The sequence below is a fragment of the Eubalaena glacialis genome, chromosome 3, assembly GCF_028564815.1.
Source record: "Eubalaena glacialis isolate mEubGla1 chromosome 3, mEubGla1.1.hap2.+ XY, whole genome shotgun sequence".
NCBI lineage: Eukaryota > Metazoa > Chordata > Mammalia > Artiodactyla > Balaenidae > Eubalaena > Eubalaena glacialis.
In genome coordinates this window covers 121,486,260-121,503,700 of record NC_083718.1, presented here as the reverse complement: position 1 = coordinate 121,503,700, position 17,441 = coordinate 121,486,260, and the positions used below count along the sequence as shown (strand labels likewise).

The 17,441-nt window shown below is 35.3% G+C and overlaps 1 protein-coding gene across 1 annotated transcript in view; it reads right to left on the bottom strand.

The window, feature by feature from the left end:
• Window positions 1-17,441, bottom strand: part of TTLL7 (tubulin tyrosine ligase like 7) — a 153,326-nt gene that overhangs the window by 26,745 nt on the left and 109,140 nt on the right. The window contains exons 14-18 of the mRNA XM_061186413.1: window positions 15,893-15,979; window positions 11,581-11,776; window positions 7,867-8,072; window positions 6,678-6,812; window positions 4,814-4,894 (exon numbers count right to left, since the gene is read on the bottom strand). Coding sequence (XP_061042396.1) covers window positions 4,814-4,894; window positions 6,678-6,812; window positions 7,867-8,072; window positions 11,581-11,776; window positions 15,893-15,979 — 705 coding nt within the window. The remainder of the gene's footprint in view (window positions 1-4,813; window positions 4,895-6,677; window positions 6,813-7,866; window positions 8,073-11,580; window positions 11,777-15,892; window positions 15,980-17,441) is intronic.

Below are 17,441 nucleotides of genomic sequence, written 5' to 3'. Positions count from 1 at the left end.
ACTTTTACTCGAAATTTATAAACACAATTGAGCATAACAACCCTAAAACATGAAATAGATTGTTTCTTCTAATTGATAAACATAATTACTATTCATGCACATCATTTGATCACCCCATACAATGTTTTATCAGACCTTCTCATATCACATGTTAAAAAAACATAACAGCATTATCTTAATTTGTTGATGTTCAGATAAATACATAGCACTAGTAAAGAAACAAGGGTAAAGAAAGAAGAAGCTAACTTGCTATTGACAGAATCCACAAAAGAGTCTAGATTTGAATCAACTGAACAAATGTTTATAGAAAGCCTACAGCTGACTACAAAGTAAGACGTACCTACCCCCCTCGCCCCTGGCTTTTAGAAAGGTGGAAAAATTAATACAGAAACCTCTCAAGTCAGATCATAAGTACAACTGAGTATGAAGTACTGGGAGGATTTAGAATAGGGAAAGATAATATCTGGTTATGGGGGAATACAGACAGGCCTCACAGAAACGCCTGTGTCTCCCTGTCATTCTTTCATTTCTAAAAAGATTATGTTAACTTGAAAAAAACAGAAATATACAAAAACAAAAGGAAACATGAGACACCAAATATTACCACTTTCCTTCCTCTGGCTCAGTAAGTCTATCCTCCAGAAATAAAATATCTTAATAATTCGGAACTTAGTTTTTGAAAATTTTTAACACTAGATATATATTTTTAAAACAGTAAAAATCACAGTGGTGATTTAAAGTAGGGCAACACATATTACTGTATAACTTGTTTGTTTAATTTACTATCTTGGTATCTTTGTAAGATGGCATATGAAAAGGAAAAAGGCACTCTCCCTTTGAGATGCCCAAGGCAATGGTGACCTTAATGGACATTCTTGCGAGCCCTCTGATAGAATTTCTCAGCAGGAAAATAACTGAGAAGGTTCTCATCTAAGAACTTAGAAGGCTACACGTGGTCTGTCTAGATCCACGCTCTTAAATGCAGTAGCCACTAGACACATTTGGCTATTTACATTTAAGTTAATTAAAATTAAAAGTTCAGTTCCTTAGTCACAATAGCCACATTTCAAGATCTCACTCAATGGCCACATGCAGCTAGTGACCACCGTATTGGACATCACAGATACAGAACATATCCGTCATTGCAGAAAGTTCTATGAGACAACACTCATAGTAAATAAACCTGGTATTTTTATTTCACCTGGCTAGAGAATGGATTGGTCACAAAGACTGCATGGGTAACTAATGAAGAATAAAGATGAAGGCCACCCAAATCTGGAAGGCTCCCTCAGTGCCAACGCGAACCACACTTAGTTGGCACTCATCACTCTGAACCAGAATGCTTCCCATATGTGAAAAGAGATGCCTGAGGGCTGATGGACTCATGGCCTCCCAGAAACCATGCACTTGGTGGCTGCTTATCGCTTATATTCTTCACTCATGATTAGTAAAGTCTGGCTAATTTTACCAATGTACATATGTTGCATACGTCACAAGTCATAATCTTGTGCTATATCTCAAGTTAAGATCTATGATTCCAGAATAGTACTCAACTTAACACAACTGAATAGTATGGATGTACTATAATTTATTTAACCATAAATCTACTGATAGATATTTAGGCTGCTTCAAGTGTTTTGCTTGCACAAATACCACTGCAGTGAATGCTCATGTGCATAAATCTTTTACACGTACATTTTATACAGATTATTATTCTGTAGGACAGAATGCTGGAAGTGGTTTTGCTGAGTCATAAGGTTGTGAACATTTGTAACTTTAATAGATACAGCAAGCTACCTTTCTAAAGAGCTGTTACCAATGTGTTCTCTCTCTAATAGTATAATAAAGCCCCTTTTATCCAGACTATTTCCATCACTGGATATTATGTCTTATTAATTTTTGCCGATATGATGTTTTTTACTTGCTTTTCCTTCAGCATTAGTGAGGACAAGATCTAGTTACCCGTTAATTGGCTCTTTGAAGATCCATAAATTGTCTTTTCATGGCTTTTTTTATATGCTTTTCCATTTTATTTATTAACTTTACAAGATAGTATGTCTTCTGCTGATTGATCGGTAGGAAATATTGGTTTACTTGTGCTAGTTTGTGTTTTATGTGCTGCAAACATCTGTCCTCTTCAACATCCACCCCTTTCCCCTGCCACCCAATTCTCCTCACCACTTCTGCCTTTTAACCTGGTTTAAGACACCTTTTGCCATCCATTAAGTTTTTATGTCATCAGATCTGTCGTTCTTCTCCTTTATGATTTCTGGGTTCTAAAACCTAAGTCTTCCTTAAGAAGTTGTTTCTTCATTCTAAGATTATAAACATAGCTTTCTGTATTTTCTTTTAAACTTTTAATATTTTTTTACATATAAAACTATCATCTATCTGGAATTTATTTCTGCATATGGTGAGAGGTAAGGCTCCAACTTAATTTTCTTACAAATAGGTAGTCAATTGTTTCAGTATCATTTAGGGGAAAAAATTATCTTTACTCCACTGATTTGAAATGTCACATTTATCAAGTATTAATATCTTATAAGCATTTTAATCTGTTTCTGGGTTATCTATTTTGTTTTAATTACCAATTTAGCTAAACTCTTCTATCTTCTAGGTTACAAAAAGTACATGGACTTGAAAAGATTCAGGGTTCCAATTCCACTAAGAGGTCCTTATTTTAATGAATAAGGCCACAGTTAGTGACTTGACAAACAGGAGTTCTGGGCTTACAGTACGTTTTCAATCTACTTCTGTTACCAGCTTTGTTACACCCTCCTCAACAGCCGCACAGTGTTTGGCACATGACAGGACACTAAGTTGTCCTTTGTTGAATGAGTTAATGCTTAATAATGAGTTCAGTTTACTCAGAGGAAAGTACATAACTTCAAAGTCATTATTTGATCAGTGTCAACTTTCAGCTTACTAGCAATAAGTCCTAGAAAGGGGAAGTAATAGTTTGCACTATTTAGGAATACAACAGCTTCACTAAAGCTACTAAAATAGTACATCTCCCCCCAGATAATGTTGCAATGCATCTATGGGCCCCTCGGGCTGCTGGCCACTCCCCTCTCCTACTCTCTGAGATGTTGTACTGTCTCTGCAAATCTCCAAAGCCCCTCCCCATTGGAGGAAAACCTTCACATCTTCCCACCACAATGCCCAGACTCTACCTTCCCTCCTATTAGAATAAGTGCTCCTGGTTAGGACAAACCTTCCCAGTTTACTTACTCTGAGGATTTGCTATCACCTCTCTTTCCTGTACCATTCCTCTCTTCTAGATCATTCTCATCAGCAACTAACAAGTGTAAATAGCTTCATCTTAAAAAAAAAAAACAAAAAACCTTGTCCTTAACCCACATCCCTCTCCAGCTACCACCCACCACATTTAACTTTCCCCTCTATAGCAAAATTCCTTGAAAAAGTGCCTGGACTAGCTGTGCTTTTTCCCATATCTTGAACCTACTCCATTCAAGTTTTACTCCCCACCATTCCCCTGAATTTGTTATGATCAGGTAACCATTAACCTCCAAGTTGTCAAAAACAACAGTCAGGTCTTGGTGTTCATCTTATAACTCCTATCAGTAACATCTGACTCAGTTGATCACTCCATCCCTGAAATAATTTCTTTACTTGGTCTCAAGGACCCCAAGTTCCCATGGTTTTTCATACTTTACTGGCTGCTCCTTCTCAGTCCCCTTAGATTAATCCCTCCGCCCCATCTCTCTGATTTCTATACACAGAAGTGGCCCAGGGCTCAGTCCTCAAAACTCTTCTCTTTTCTAACCACACTTACTCTCTAGGTAATCTCATCTAGTCCCAAGGCTTAAATATCCTAGTGACCCTTAAATTTTGTATCTCCATATGCAACCTTAGCTCTGAACTAAAAAACTCATATATACACCTACACACTCAGTATCTTCAGTTGGATGTCTAACCAATATATCAACCTTAGCAGGTCCAAAACCAAAATCAAAGTAAAACAAAACAACAGGAACAACAGGAACAACAAAGCCCTGCTCTTTCTCCAGTTACCACCCTAGCTAAGCAACCATTAGCTCTTGCCTCAGTTACTCTAAAAACCTTCTACCTGGTCTCTACTTCTGTTCTGCCACATTTCCTCTCCCCTAGTTCTATTCTTCACAAGTAGCTCTCATGAACCTTCTAAATTATAAACCAGACTATGTAACTCCTCTGCTCAAAATTTTCCAGTGGTTTTTCATCACTTGGAATAAAACCCAAAGACTGTCCATGGCCTGTAAAGTTGTGATCTGACCCCTGCTTATCTATCCAACTGTCACCTCCACATCACTCACTCTTAACCAGCACAAACCAACTATCCTGTACGTAAGGAAATAAATGGTGTCTCCTGTCTCATGGATACATCAAGCTAACTTCTACCCCAGGGCCTCTGTATCTGCTCTTCCCTCTGCCCGATGCATTGTACCTACAGATGTCTGCATGGTATTTTTCTCATTTCATTTAGGTCACCTTCTCTCAATTTTTTAATCCTGATTTACTTTTCTTCATAGTACTTAATACTACCTTACATTCTAGTATATATTGGTGTATTGTCAAACACCTTAACTAGAATATAAGCTCTAAGAGACCATGGAATTTTTTTTTAATCTACTTGTTTATCCTCAGAAGCTAGAACAGTGCCTGAAACATAGTAGATACACAATAAATATTTGTTGAGGAAATGAGTAAGCAGATGAGCATTTATATAGTTTGATTATGAATGTGGCTTAATGATCCTAGCTTAATACATAATCCAAAAGAGCAAACCTGTTTTTGGGTATTCATTACTCACTTTTCGTTGTTTTACAGAGTCCAATTTTATGAGCCAATATGAAGCCACTTTTGTTTTATGATACTTCCAGTTATCAATGATCTGTTTTGGGGAGAAACATTAAGAAATTTAATCTAATTAATTTTTGAAATGAAAGCACTATAATACTATTTGCAATAAAGAATGTCTACTTACATAAAAAGACATGTGAAAAGACTTTTAATGTAATATAAAGAAGCCATCTGAATTTAAAGCTTTTCTCTTCTTGCTGTAAAAAGCACACAATCTCTAATGATTGAAAGTCAAATGTCTTCAGGAATATAAGGTTTGGGAAGAAGCCCAAAACATATATTTTTCATTTTAATTCCAAGAACTGTATTTACAACATCATTCACAGTAACAAAATATTGAATAACACATTAGAAGATAGCCTATATTTAATTAGGATTCCATTACCCCCTGTTTTGTTTTTTGTGCAAACTGCAAAATTTCTGAATATATATTCTAGTTATATACATTATAATAAATAGATTAAAATAGTTGCTGCATAAGTAAACATATAGTAAATAATCTAATGTCTTGTATAATTATTAATATCTTTTATCAATTATATAAGCCTATATACATGTTCTTTATAGAACAATCACAGTAGCCACAAATATTAGTTTTACTCTCAGATTATCTAATTTTTCATCTAGCTGATTCAGAAAGCTATTACATAATTTATATCTCTAAGAAATAGAAATAAAATGTCTGGTACAAAGACGTCCTACTTTATTGAATAAGAACATATGTAAATAAAAATATATCTAGCATAATGCTTTATAACTAATGTTCATTTTTCTTCCTTTTCCCTTGATGTAACAAATAGCACCTCATTTGCAAACAAGATACCATTTCACTTTTTAAAAAATATATAACAAATGCAACGCATAATATTTGGGGATTTTGGTTATAACTATGTTATGACTACTAAATACAAATTGCCATTATTGATTTGTTAACTAAGAAGGTCTTTTTTATTATTGTTTTTTGTTTGTTTTGTTTCTAGACAGCGCTTTAGACAGGTCTAAAGTAAAGCTAAAAAGTGAAAAAAGCCAAATGTATGGCTGTGGTTTTTATCCTACAACTGGCCACTAGATGGTGCCTTCTCCTCTGGATAAAAAACAAACAAACAGGGAAACCAGAAAACAACGTTCTATTCTGAGGAATTATCTAAGAATGACAATTTGAAAAGAATGCTTGAATGAAGAAATAGAACTTTGAGTGAAGAAATGCTCTTTCACCAAAAATATTCGAATAACTTGGGCCTTCTTTCTAAATTAGGAGTAAGTCATTGACTTTAATGTGAATTTTAAGACTCTGACATTTTAGAACGTTCCACTGGGTGGTGCAAATGCTTGTGTAACAAGAAAACACACACAACATAAGCCATTTCAAAATCTGACTAACACCACGCAAGGTGTCACATTCAAATATTCCTGACACTTTATGCCCATAGCCCCACTTTTTCCCTTATTATCTCATTCCATATTAGATCTTTCTAAATCATTATAGAAGCAGGCTTAACTTGATGTGTCTTTAATCATTAAGAACAATAATTATTTAACACTAATTATTTTCACTTGATGAAGCATCATTAAAATAGGACTATACACTAAAAGATATTTTGCATTGCTGATTATAAATGTGATCTCATTGCTCATGAATTATAACAATTAAAATAACCCCTGTATCTTCTAAAGCTTGTGGAGGTTGAAAAGAACATCAATTAAGTTTACTATGTCATTGAGGATAATGCCATCAAGTAATAAATTTTAATATTTTAAGAAGAAGAATAAAAAGGTATGAGCTCCTTGGTATTTTATATACATCAAATACTCACATCTTCTATCAGAAGTAATGATTCTGCATCTGATTTTCCTGGAAACCGGATCTTCATGTCCTTGAGAACAAATAAGGTCTGACTTGTTAGATCGTCTTCTTGTTCTTTTGGTCTCAGTTGCCGCAAAGACTCACTCTTAAATTTGAAAGAATACAGATATTTGGAGGGGGTCTTATTTCATTGTGCCACTATAATCTGAAAGATATTTCTAGGTAAAAATGATGCACTTTTAATTGAAAAAATAACAATGAAAAAGGAAGAAAATAATGTTTTTACATTTATTCTTAGCATTAAAATCTTAGGATTAAAAGGGTATGATTTCCCAAGAGTGTCTTTCACACTTCCATACAGTTGTATTTTATGTAGCTCAAAATACTAAAACAAAAATACAAGTGTTTAAAAAAGACTTCCTGGTCAGTTTCATTTTCTACATATACCTTAGGCAATTCTTGATTAGAAAAAAAAGCATTCATTGTTACCCAGTGAAATTCATTCACTTATATTCTTCAGACTCTTCCCTTTGGAAGCAACATCCACATTAAATAAACAGATTAAATAAGTCCCTGGTCTATGTGAAGGTACATGGAGATATCTATTTGAGCATTTACAAGTAAGCCTGGTTGCAAAATAAATTCATTGACTTCCTCAATACTGAATCTCTGGGATTTATGCTAAGTTATATATATATATATATATATATATATATATAACTAATACTATATGTTAACTTAATATACAGAAAACATTATAAACAATGCCATACTTCAGTGCTCTAAGGATAATTTACCAATAGTTTATTCTTTTAACCTATTAATCAATAGTCCCATTAAGGAAAATTTTCCATACAACAAATTTCCCCAAATTTACAGATATACTGTACAGTACACTGCAAAATCACGTATTTACTCAGATGATTTTCAACAAAATTATCCTACTCCATCAGCAAATGGAAAATAAAATACTATTCTCAGTGTTCATCCTCAAGTTCTGCGATACAGTGAAGTCTGCCTTTTAAGAGTCCATACTCAGTTATAAGTGAAGAAAGATGAATAAACCCAAATTCCAGGAGACCATGAGTTGAATTATAGAAAGGATCTGAAGTTCAATCTGTCCTCCTCCCAGCTAATCTCTTTGCCACTTAAATCCTAAGTACAGCGCTAATCTCAGGGGAGCAAAACAGAAGACTTACCATCGGAGAGTCAGTAGAGCTGGCATCATTACTTTGAGGCAGATGCCTCATGTAGGAGGAAGCACGGTTTAAAGAATGTGACCGAGACCCTGAAGCTGACCGGGATGATGATACCGCTTGTTGAGCAGAAAAGGGGCGGTTGTCTGCACTGGATGATGATTGAGAAGAGATGGACCGAGGGCAACTGACTGAACGCCTTATGGAGCCTATGGATGATGGAGAGGAGGGATCGCACAGTAGCAGAGTTAGTAGAAGTTCTCCACTGTATTGGATCTATACAAAGTAATGATTAGCAGGGTGGCAGTAAATGTCAAAGCATAGGCATCATCGTGAGAATATGAGTTTCGAGTTAATTCTTCAATTTAAGCAGTGAACTTGGTGCAGAACCCCTGTCATGTATAAAGAATGGCTATCATGAGAATAATACTTAAACGGTACTTTAATGTTCTATTCTCAAAACATGACATAAAAGGAACAAAAGAAAGGAATGCTAACATGTATGGAGCACCTTCTATAAACCAGACATCATGCTAGGTGCTTCACTTTTATTTTTGTTCTCACAGAAACCCTCCGAAGTACAAATCTCCATCACCTGGAGACTCAGAGAAAGAAATTTCTCAAGGTCACATGACAAGAAAGTTACCAAGTTCAGATTTAAATCCTGACTTAATGGCAGCAACCTCCCTCTTTCTATAATGTCATGATGCCACCTACTATCTTTGGACTAGACTGGTCACTTATTAGAATCTGTGTAGAGGTTAGAAATAGAATATTTTACAGCAGGATTCATAAGGGGAAATGGATAGGAGTCTATAGAATGGCCAGGATAAATGGATGTTATAAAATTTAGGGCCCATGAGAATAAAATAATGATAATAAAACAGAAGAAAAACAAAGATTGTCCTAATGAAGTTTAAATATGTAACTGGTTATTATAAGAGTAGTACTAGACAGATAAGTCTTCTTATTCACAGGACAGAAGAATTTTAAAAATTAGATTTACATTCCTATAGTAAAAGATTTAAGTGAAGAAAAATGTTTGGATCAAAAGGGTTGTTATCAGAACAACTAGGGAAAACCAAAGAACATCTTCCTCAGGGCATATTGAGAACATTTAAAAAAGAGAACCAACTATTCCAGATAAATTTTAATTCCTGACACAGAGAAATAGAATATCACTCAATATTATCAACATTTATATCTTTTTTAGTACATATATTCTATATACCCTCTGTTGTATATTCTCTCTCTGCTTGGGAAATATATCAATCACTCTTCATTAATTAAACAATTTAATAAAACTCACATGAAGGCATGTTGAATACCCAAATATTTCTCTTCATTAGCTGTTGAAAAAATTTAAACCTTTATAAAGGCAATGGACATGAACCTTATATTTAGGGAAGTATTTCTAAAGAATATTTTGAATTGATGATAAGTCTAATAGTCCTCTTTTGGTTCTGGAGAGGACCAAAAAAGTATACTCATTCAAACTATAAAAGATGTTAAGAAAAAAAAAAAAACCTTCCATTTGTTCCAACTATTAACCTCCTTCTGAACCTGAAAGTCACACTATTTTTTTAAAGAACAGTGCTTCTAAAAAGGGCTGTGTGGGGTACATAACACTGGTCAATCTTCTACTAAGAAATACCCATAAGCATGTACTAATACCTACACCTTGGCCCTGCTCTCTTCAAGGGCTTACGATGATGGGTTTGGACATATATAATCTGATCATAGCTACAGAAAGAAATATCCTTTCTCTTGAGTCACCAGAGATTTCCATTTTTTCCTCTGCATACACTAGAATTCAGACAGAATAACTAAATAGCTACACATGCCAATGATAGTTAGGTAGATTAACAAAAAATGGTTGAAACTTGCATACACAAATTATCTGAGAAAAAAATACTTCATATAGTTTTGCGTAGGACTACCATATATCAAATCTAAATATATCCTTTGGTACTGTAACAAGTTTAAATTGCCTAAATTAACTATCTACAACAGAAAGCATTGTACATAATCTGGATTTTTGTCCTCGGTTATCAACATCCCTTTGTAGAGAAAACTCAAGGAGTGTTTGTGGCTAAAATATTCCTTAGTGTAAGATTAAAGAGGGAATATAAAACAAATTGAAACCCTTGCTGCAATTCTTAATGACTATAAAAACAAATAACCAATAAGGAAAAAGATATTAATTGAAATAGACTAGCTTTAAAATGTGAATTTACACTTAAAAACATTTCTAGTATACTCTTTGTCTGATCTCAATTTATTAACCTATTGGTCTGAGAAGAAAGAAGAATCTCAGAGCTATAGGAGCCCTAGCAATTTTTTCTCACCCCTAGCCTTATCCTCTGTCAGTTCCTGCTGCTAAGGATACACACATTAGCCAGTAGGAAAGGGGCTCCAAAACTGACAAAATCTGGGCAGAACAATGTCAGCTTCCAAAAGAGAAACAGAGCCATACTTACACAGAGATGCACTGAAAGTACTTAAGGAGTCTTTAAGAAAAAGGGAAATAATAGATAAAACAGCTTACAAACTCTGGAACAGGTGCTCAATAAATATATATTAAAGGAGTAAATAAACAAATGAAATGGAACATAATACATTATTTCCCCTCCAAACACATAAGCCCTCAAAGACAGGAACTTTAGCACGTATCTTTATGGAATAATTTGGAAGTAAAAGAAAGACCATTAAAAATCTTCAACTATTAGGTCTGCATTCCTTATGCATTTTCTCATAAGTCTGGAAGGCCAGGTTTAAAACATACATATTATCAGGTAACTATTAAACCATTGCTGGAGATAGAGCAACAAAGGCTCAGAAATGTGTTTATAGCGTGATTGGACCGGTCCCTTTGTGGAGCCCTAGGATGAGGGAGGACAAGGCAAACAGAGAGATGAGAAACAGAGGTTAAGAAAAGTCCTGCTTTGGAGGCAGCATCAGGAAGGGGTATCCGACTGAGCCTGGGCAACAGCAGTACCACACTGGACATCTGGGGCTGAAAGAAGAATAACAGACACAATAGTGGACATTTGGGATCGAAGAAGGAATGAAAGACAGGAGAATGGAAGAGAGAGAAAATGGGAAAAGGAATAAAAGATGAAAGAGGAAAAAGGCAGCAGGAAAGGAAGGAGACAGAGAAGCTGGTTGGTTCCTCTCCTGAATACTTCCTTCCTATACACCGAAGCCCTGACTGAAGTGCTTACCCGTGACGAAAATGGGAGGGAACAAAACTTCAACTATTTCACAATTGTGTGGCTCACAGATACATTCAAGTCAAATGCCTAGAGAGATACACACATTTTTAAAAACAGGCGAGAATATGAAACAAAATGAGTGCCAGAGTGGGGCATACAATGAGAGAATATTTGGGCTTAAAAGAGAATGCACTCATCAGATCAACCGTGAGGCACATTTTATACAATTCATGCAGAAATCTAGGACTTAACAAAAACTTTGAAATATAGAAGAATGGACTGTAGCGATCCTTAAGTCAACTCTTTTGTTTTCTATTTGCAGACCCCGAAAAGAGTTGTGGGATCCAGACCTAATCAAGGTCTGGTTGGAGAAGGAAGTGGGAGAGAATCCAGGTCTCCTCACACACAAGGGTTCATTTGGCCCAAGGTCTTTTTATTGAGTTCAGTAATTTCAGTTCCATAATTTTTCACATAACAACTAAATTAGAAGAAATTAACTTACTGGATGGTTGGATTAATCTGTAGTGGTTGGACTGTTTAAGATTATATGTAACTTGATTTTCTGTTTTCTTATTTTGGGACTCTTCTTTTTCATTTTCTTCTGATTCTGAGCTGCTGCTACTACCATAGCTGCTGTCACTGCTGTAGTACTTCTGTCTTTTTGTGATCTCGGTACTCTCAGGCATGGAAGACAGAAGCTAAAATGGAAGGAAATGTGATATTTTGTTAGAATTCAAAAAGGCTCATTCACATGATTAATTACTATTTTTAATTTCCCACTTATGATTGCTGCTTTTCACTTAAGCCTGAAAAATCCCCCCAAAGTACTATTGCTCTAATGCTATCCACTAATTGTTCTGTTTCTGTGAAATATTCTTTCTTAAATAATACAGTTCAGTCATGATGAGGAAAATGCTGTTTATGCACGATTCAAATGAAGGACCAAAATATCCACAAAGAATAACAAAATAAAGAAAAAACATTTGAGATAAAAACATAAAAATCAAACATAGCTTTTCTTCATTCCATGCAGAGTGATTACTCATTACTCATCAAGACTCAGAGGTATACCTCTGTTGTATCCCTAATGTTCAAAATCACTCAACAAATGTGTATTTGTGTGTGTGTGTGCACTTGTAAGAGAGAGAGAGAGAGAGAGAGAGAGGAGAGAACGAGGGGAAGGAGGGGCAAGAGAGGCAAAAGTAAAATAAAATAAGGAAGCAGCAGCCAGATAAACCACTATAAGTAAAATAATCCACTATCAATAAAGTAGGCCACATCTTAAAACAGAGCCTATGAGCCTATGATGCACTCAGATAATATGCAACAAGAAGCAAGGTATTCCTCACATGTCTAATTTCTCTTTGGACATTTTTAGAAATAAAAATTTTTGTTAATTATCCACTTTTCCAAATTGGCCATGCACAAACTCACAGCTTTTCTTGGAGGATTCCTACCTCTGTTACATAGGATCTGGCCATAATGGAGCAACATTACTTTTCATTGCCCACACTACATTTTCAAAAAGGGATATAATGTAAAAATCAGTATGGCATAAATTTTTTAGAGGATAAGTGCCATGTAGAAGGGTAAATCTGTAAAGATTTAAAACGCCAGGCTATCATGTTCCAATATCTCCATCAGAATCACTTGTCTCCGAATCTCCCAATCAATGTGTTTCCAATGATGCCAGCTGAAGGAATAAAAGATAAGGGAAGTGGGACATCTTCACTTCAGAAAGAATGTGCACAACCAAGAGCACAACAGTTTTGTAACTTAGTCATTTTAAGAGACAATTACACATGCCACATGCCTCTTATTCCTCCTGGGGAAGGTTCCTGCAGTTGTATACTAGTTTCTTGTTCTCTGTTAAATCAAACAAAAATGCTTTGATGTTAGGATATACCATAATGAAATCCTTGGTTACCCTGAGATTTCACTGAAATAAGGTATATCCTCTCATGGAACAGTGTAGGATGAAAGACAAAGAAAGAAATAGCGTTTCACGAAGTGCCTGGAATACATAGTAAGCCAAAGCATAATGTTCTTAAAGTTACTGTCTTAGCAAAGGATGAAAAATAACCAAAGCAGGGAAGTAGTTTAATACACTAAGGTACCAACTTGTGTTTAAAAATATGTTCGCCTTTTGGTAGTCTAATATTTACTGAGCACTAACAATGTTCAAAGAGATATGCATAAAAACATTTACCAGTAACACAATCATCAAACATTTTGATAGTCTTAGGGAATATGAATTCTAGAGGAAGGATGTTTCTTCAGAAGTCTAGCATACCCAGAAGAAACAGTGGCACAATCAGGCTTGCTAGTAGTGCCTTCCTTCAAGTAGGCAAACAGCTTTAAAGTTTCTTAAGGAGCTTGACTACATAATGAGTTACTCGATCCTATAAAGAATCACAAAGGGAAACGGATAGTTGAACCTTTGTGTCATATATGCATTTGGGATTTGTTAACCAATACACTGTTAAAGCAATAAGTAATAAGAAGTCACAGCAACATAAACTCCAAACAGTGCCGTAACTACAAAATGGAATTTGTAAACCGGTGTTGAGTTCTGACACAAACCATACCATTTATTTTTATGTCCAACTGTATTATGAACTGGCTCATATATTAAAATATATATAAATGGCACAAAGAATAATAAAACAAATACCAAGTACCTAGCACCTGGCTGAAGAACAATGCTAATACTTTATGTGATATTATTTACATAGCTAATTAATACTTCTTAGATTCTCGAATAAGTGAAAAGTTATTTCTCCCAAGTTTAATTTAACCTTGATAACCTTCAATTATTCTACCAGTAAAGACACTGGAAATCAGTGTTTGACATGTGATAACAACCCTCTAAAAAGGAAAGGCTGCTTTGAAGTTTGGCTCACTCCAGACCCTCAGTATACCTAAGGTTAGAAGTTATAAAAATACTTTTACTTCAGACTGATTATGCAGTTTTCAACACTTCGAAATATTTCTGGTGTTAATAACTATAGGAACTAACCAATTCATTTCATTTCAACGAATACATTGTTAGTTCCTACTATTTGCCTGGAATAAGAGGGGTTGAAAAATACACAGTGTGAGTTCTGCCCTCTAGGAGGTTATATTTTTATTTGGATGATAAGCCTTATTTGATGAAGCAAAGGAAAATATAAGACAGTAGAAGACTGACTTAGAGCCTTTGCATTTGCCAACCTGCCATGAATATTGTGCCCCCAAGTTGCCTCACATCTGGTTTGCCAAATTGCTAAATAATTAATATACAAAGTTTAGAGACTTTCCAATGTTTTCCAAAATGAAGCAATAACTCATGAAGGTATTCACTTTTACAGATACTCTAAAAAAATATTTGTTCCAAAGGAATTATCAACAACATCTTCTACAGTTCTTTGATATAGAATACATAATTCAGAAGAACAGTGCCTGACATTCAAGGTCTCTGGTCTTCATCAGATACGTATCTTTTACCAGGTTCATCTTGCACCAATTTACTCTCCAAGAGCCTTCCACCTGAGTCATACCAAATTCCTTGTCATTTCTCCAACACCCTAGGCAGCATCATACCTCCATGTCTTTGCCTTTAATGTTCAATTCAAATGGCACTGCCTTTATGAAGCCATCCATAATCTACCAATCCCTTTCTTCTCTATGTTGCTGTAGCACTTCCCACTCCCTTAATTACAGTACTTGCCACAATATACCCTGGTTTTTGGTTCACCTATCTGCCCTTCCACTAGTCAGTGAGGTCCTTGTGGACACATTCAACAAATTTAACTACTGGTTTTGAGAACCTACTAAGTGCCAGATGCTGTGCTAGGTGCTAGAGATGTAAAGATGAAATACACCTCCTATCCTCAAGGAACTTACAAGCTCATACTAAGGCAAGCATGCAAACAATTATTTGTCACAGCTGCTCTATAGAAGTGTCATTTGTGGTACAGCAATAGAAGGAGGGGACAGAAGATCTACATCCAACTAGGAGAATGAGGGACGATTTCACAAAAGCAGCAATGGTTCAGCTGGATTAGGAGGGAGGTCTCTAATCAATCAAGCAATGAATCAATTATTCTTTTAATAGGCAAGCATTCCAGGCATACAGAAAAAGCATGAAAGCATGACAGAGCATGATGTATGTGAGGACATAGTAATAGTTCAGTATTGCTGAAATGTAAAGTGAAAAAAAGCAGAATGAAAAAACTTTCCAAGACTTTACAAATTCAACTCTTTCCTACTCTACTAGCAAGGACTTTGACATATAACAAAAGAACATGTGGATGTCATCACCACAGAGCAGATGAAGGTAAAGCAAACACCTGCCTATTTTTGTCAGCATGACAGCTTTCTATGTCTTCCTAGAAACTGTAACTATTTTTCCTTACAAAATTTCAATATTGCCGTGCCAGCAAAAGATGGGGCTCCCCATTAGGATCTCTGGAGTCATGATTTGCCTGATCTATAATGCTACACTTCTCTGATAATTATATGTTTGGAGATAGGAAAACATAATACTGAGTAAAGAATGAGGGTACCAGTTCTAGGTTCTACTTGGCCCTGACTCACAAGGCTTTCACTAGATGAGGGAAAGAGTTAGAAAATGAGGAAAACTATCAAAACAAAACAAACTTCTCCTGAGTATAAGAAAACATGATCTTCCCAATTCTATCTGCACTGGAAACATAGTCCACAGAGTTCCTTGAAAGTGGCATCAGTCATTCTTACAGTGAGAAATACGAAGGGAAAATCAACTGTCCTTAGTAGAGTCTACTCTGATATTAAGGAAGATAAAGGTACTGCACCTTTGGTCCTCGAGACTTGGCAGTTTTGCCCATCAACTTTTCGTCATCAATTTCACATTGTTCCAGAAGATCCAAAATATCTTCCTCCTTAAAAAATATTTAATTAAAATCGTGATCACTAATGGACTCCAGAATTAATTAAAAGATTATTAATCTTGTGTACAAGGATTCCGAACAGTATTTAACAAAGATTGCTCAGATCAAATGAGAAATAAAGGTTCATGGCAAACCCTCTTAAAGAAACTTTCACTAAAACCTGGCAATAAAAATAATACTTAGCTGAAATCTATTATGTATTGATTACCATAAACAAATATATCCTTATGTTCTAGTATACTATTAAAATCTTAGAATACAATACTTCAATAAATTAGCCTATTGGACACTTTAAAATTTCTAAAAGTTCACTCTAATTTTTCCAGACCGCAATTTCATCAATCATTGCTGTATCAATTAGTGCAAAATAATATTACAACTGCAGACAGAACACTGATGATTGGCCTAATAGTTTCATTTAGAACAATCTAATGTTAGTATTTAGGTAATAGGCACAATTTAATAAAACTTTTAAATTTTTAACTATTGCACACGAGTATCTTTAGAACTTTATGAAAGGTTTTCACTCTATAGGCCTAACACCTTTTCTCATGCTCTTCTAGAGTCACTTTGAAGTCAAAGGGTAAAGTTATAAAAACATACACCCAAGTGGATGTTGAGCAAACCAGAGCAATAGGAGTACAACAGCTTTACTAAACGAGGTAGAGTTAACTGCTTTCACTGAGTTATTTATTCAACCTATAAAAATATCACATCTTCATTTATATATTTGTGATTTATATCTGTGTTTCTTTTTTTAAAACAAGGGTTTCAGAGAAACTAGAAATCTCACTGTGCAGTGGAAATCTGTAAAATAGGTTACTCTTCATCCCAATCTAAGATTTAGCTATTAAAATATCAAAAGACTCTTAATATAAAGTTTGATTAATCAATAATCCTACAAAGGATTCCAAAGACAGCAGCACAAGACAGTTAAAAAGTAAGGAGTTCTGCTTCTGTTTAGGAGAAAGAAGGTCATATAGACAGCATTTTCATCATAAGAGCTAAAAAAAGATGATAAACTAAATAATCATATTTTTTAAGACATTAGAAAGCTGTGGATAAAAGTAGTGTAAAAGGAATTATACCAGAGAGGGAAAAGTTCTCCCTAGGTGAGCAGAGATAAGTGGCCACTTTCTGCTTTACGTTCATTTGTCAGGTCTGGACACATATGAGCAGAGATTAGGTCTATAATAGAGAGATTCTGTGGGGGTAAAGAGAATCCAATGGAGTTTTCAAAGGTCCCGTGGGCTACTGAGACATCTAGAAGAGCCCCACAGAGCTGGTTCTCTTTGCCTGCTGGGTATTTCCAATAGCAATTTTAGGTGAGTATGTAGTAGAATAGGAGGATAGAGGCATGGATGGAAAACCAGAACTAGAGAGAAGCTCACGCGCTGCAACAAAGAGCTCGCGCTGCAACGAAAGATCCCGCATGCCTCAATGAAGACCCACG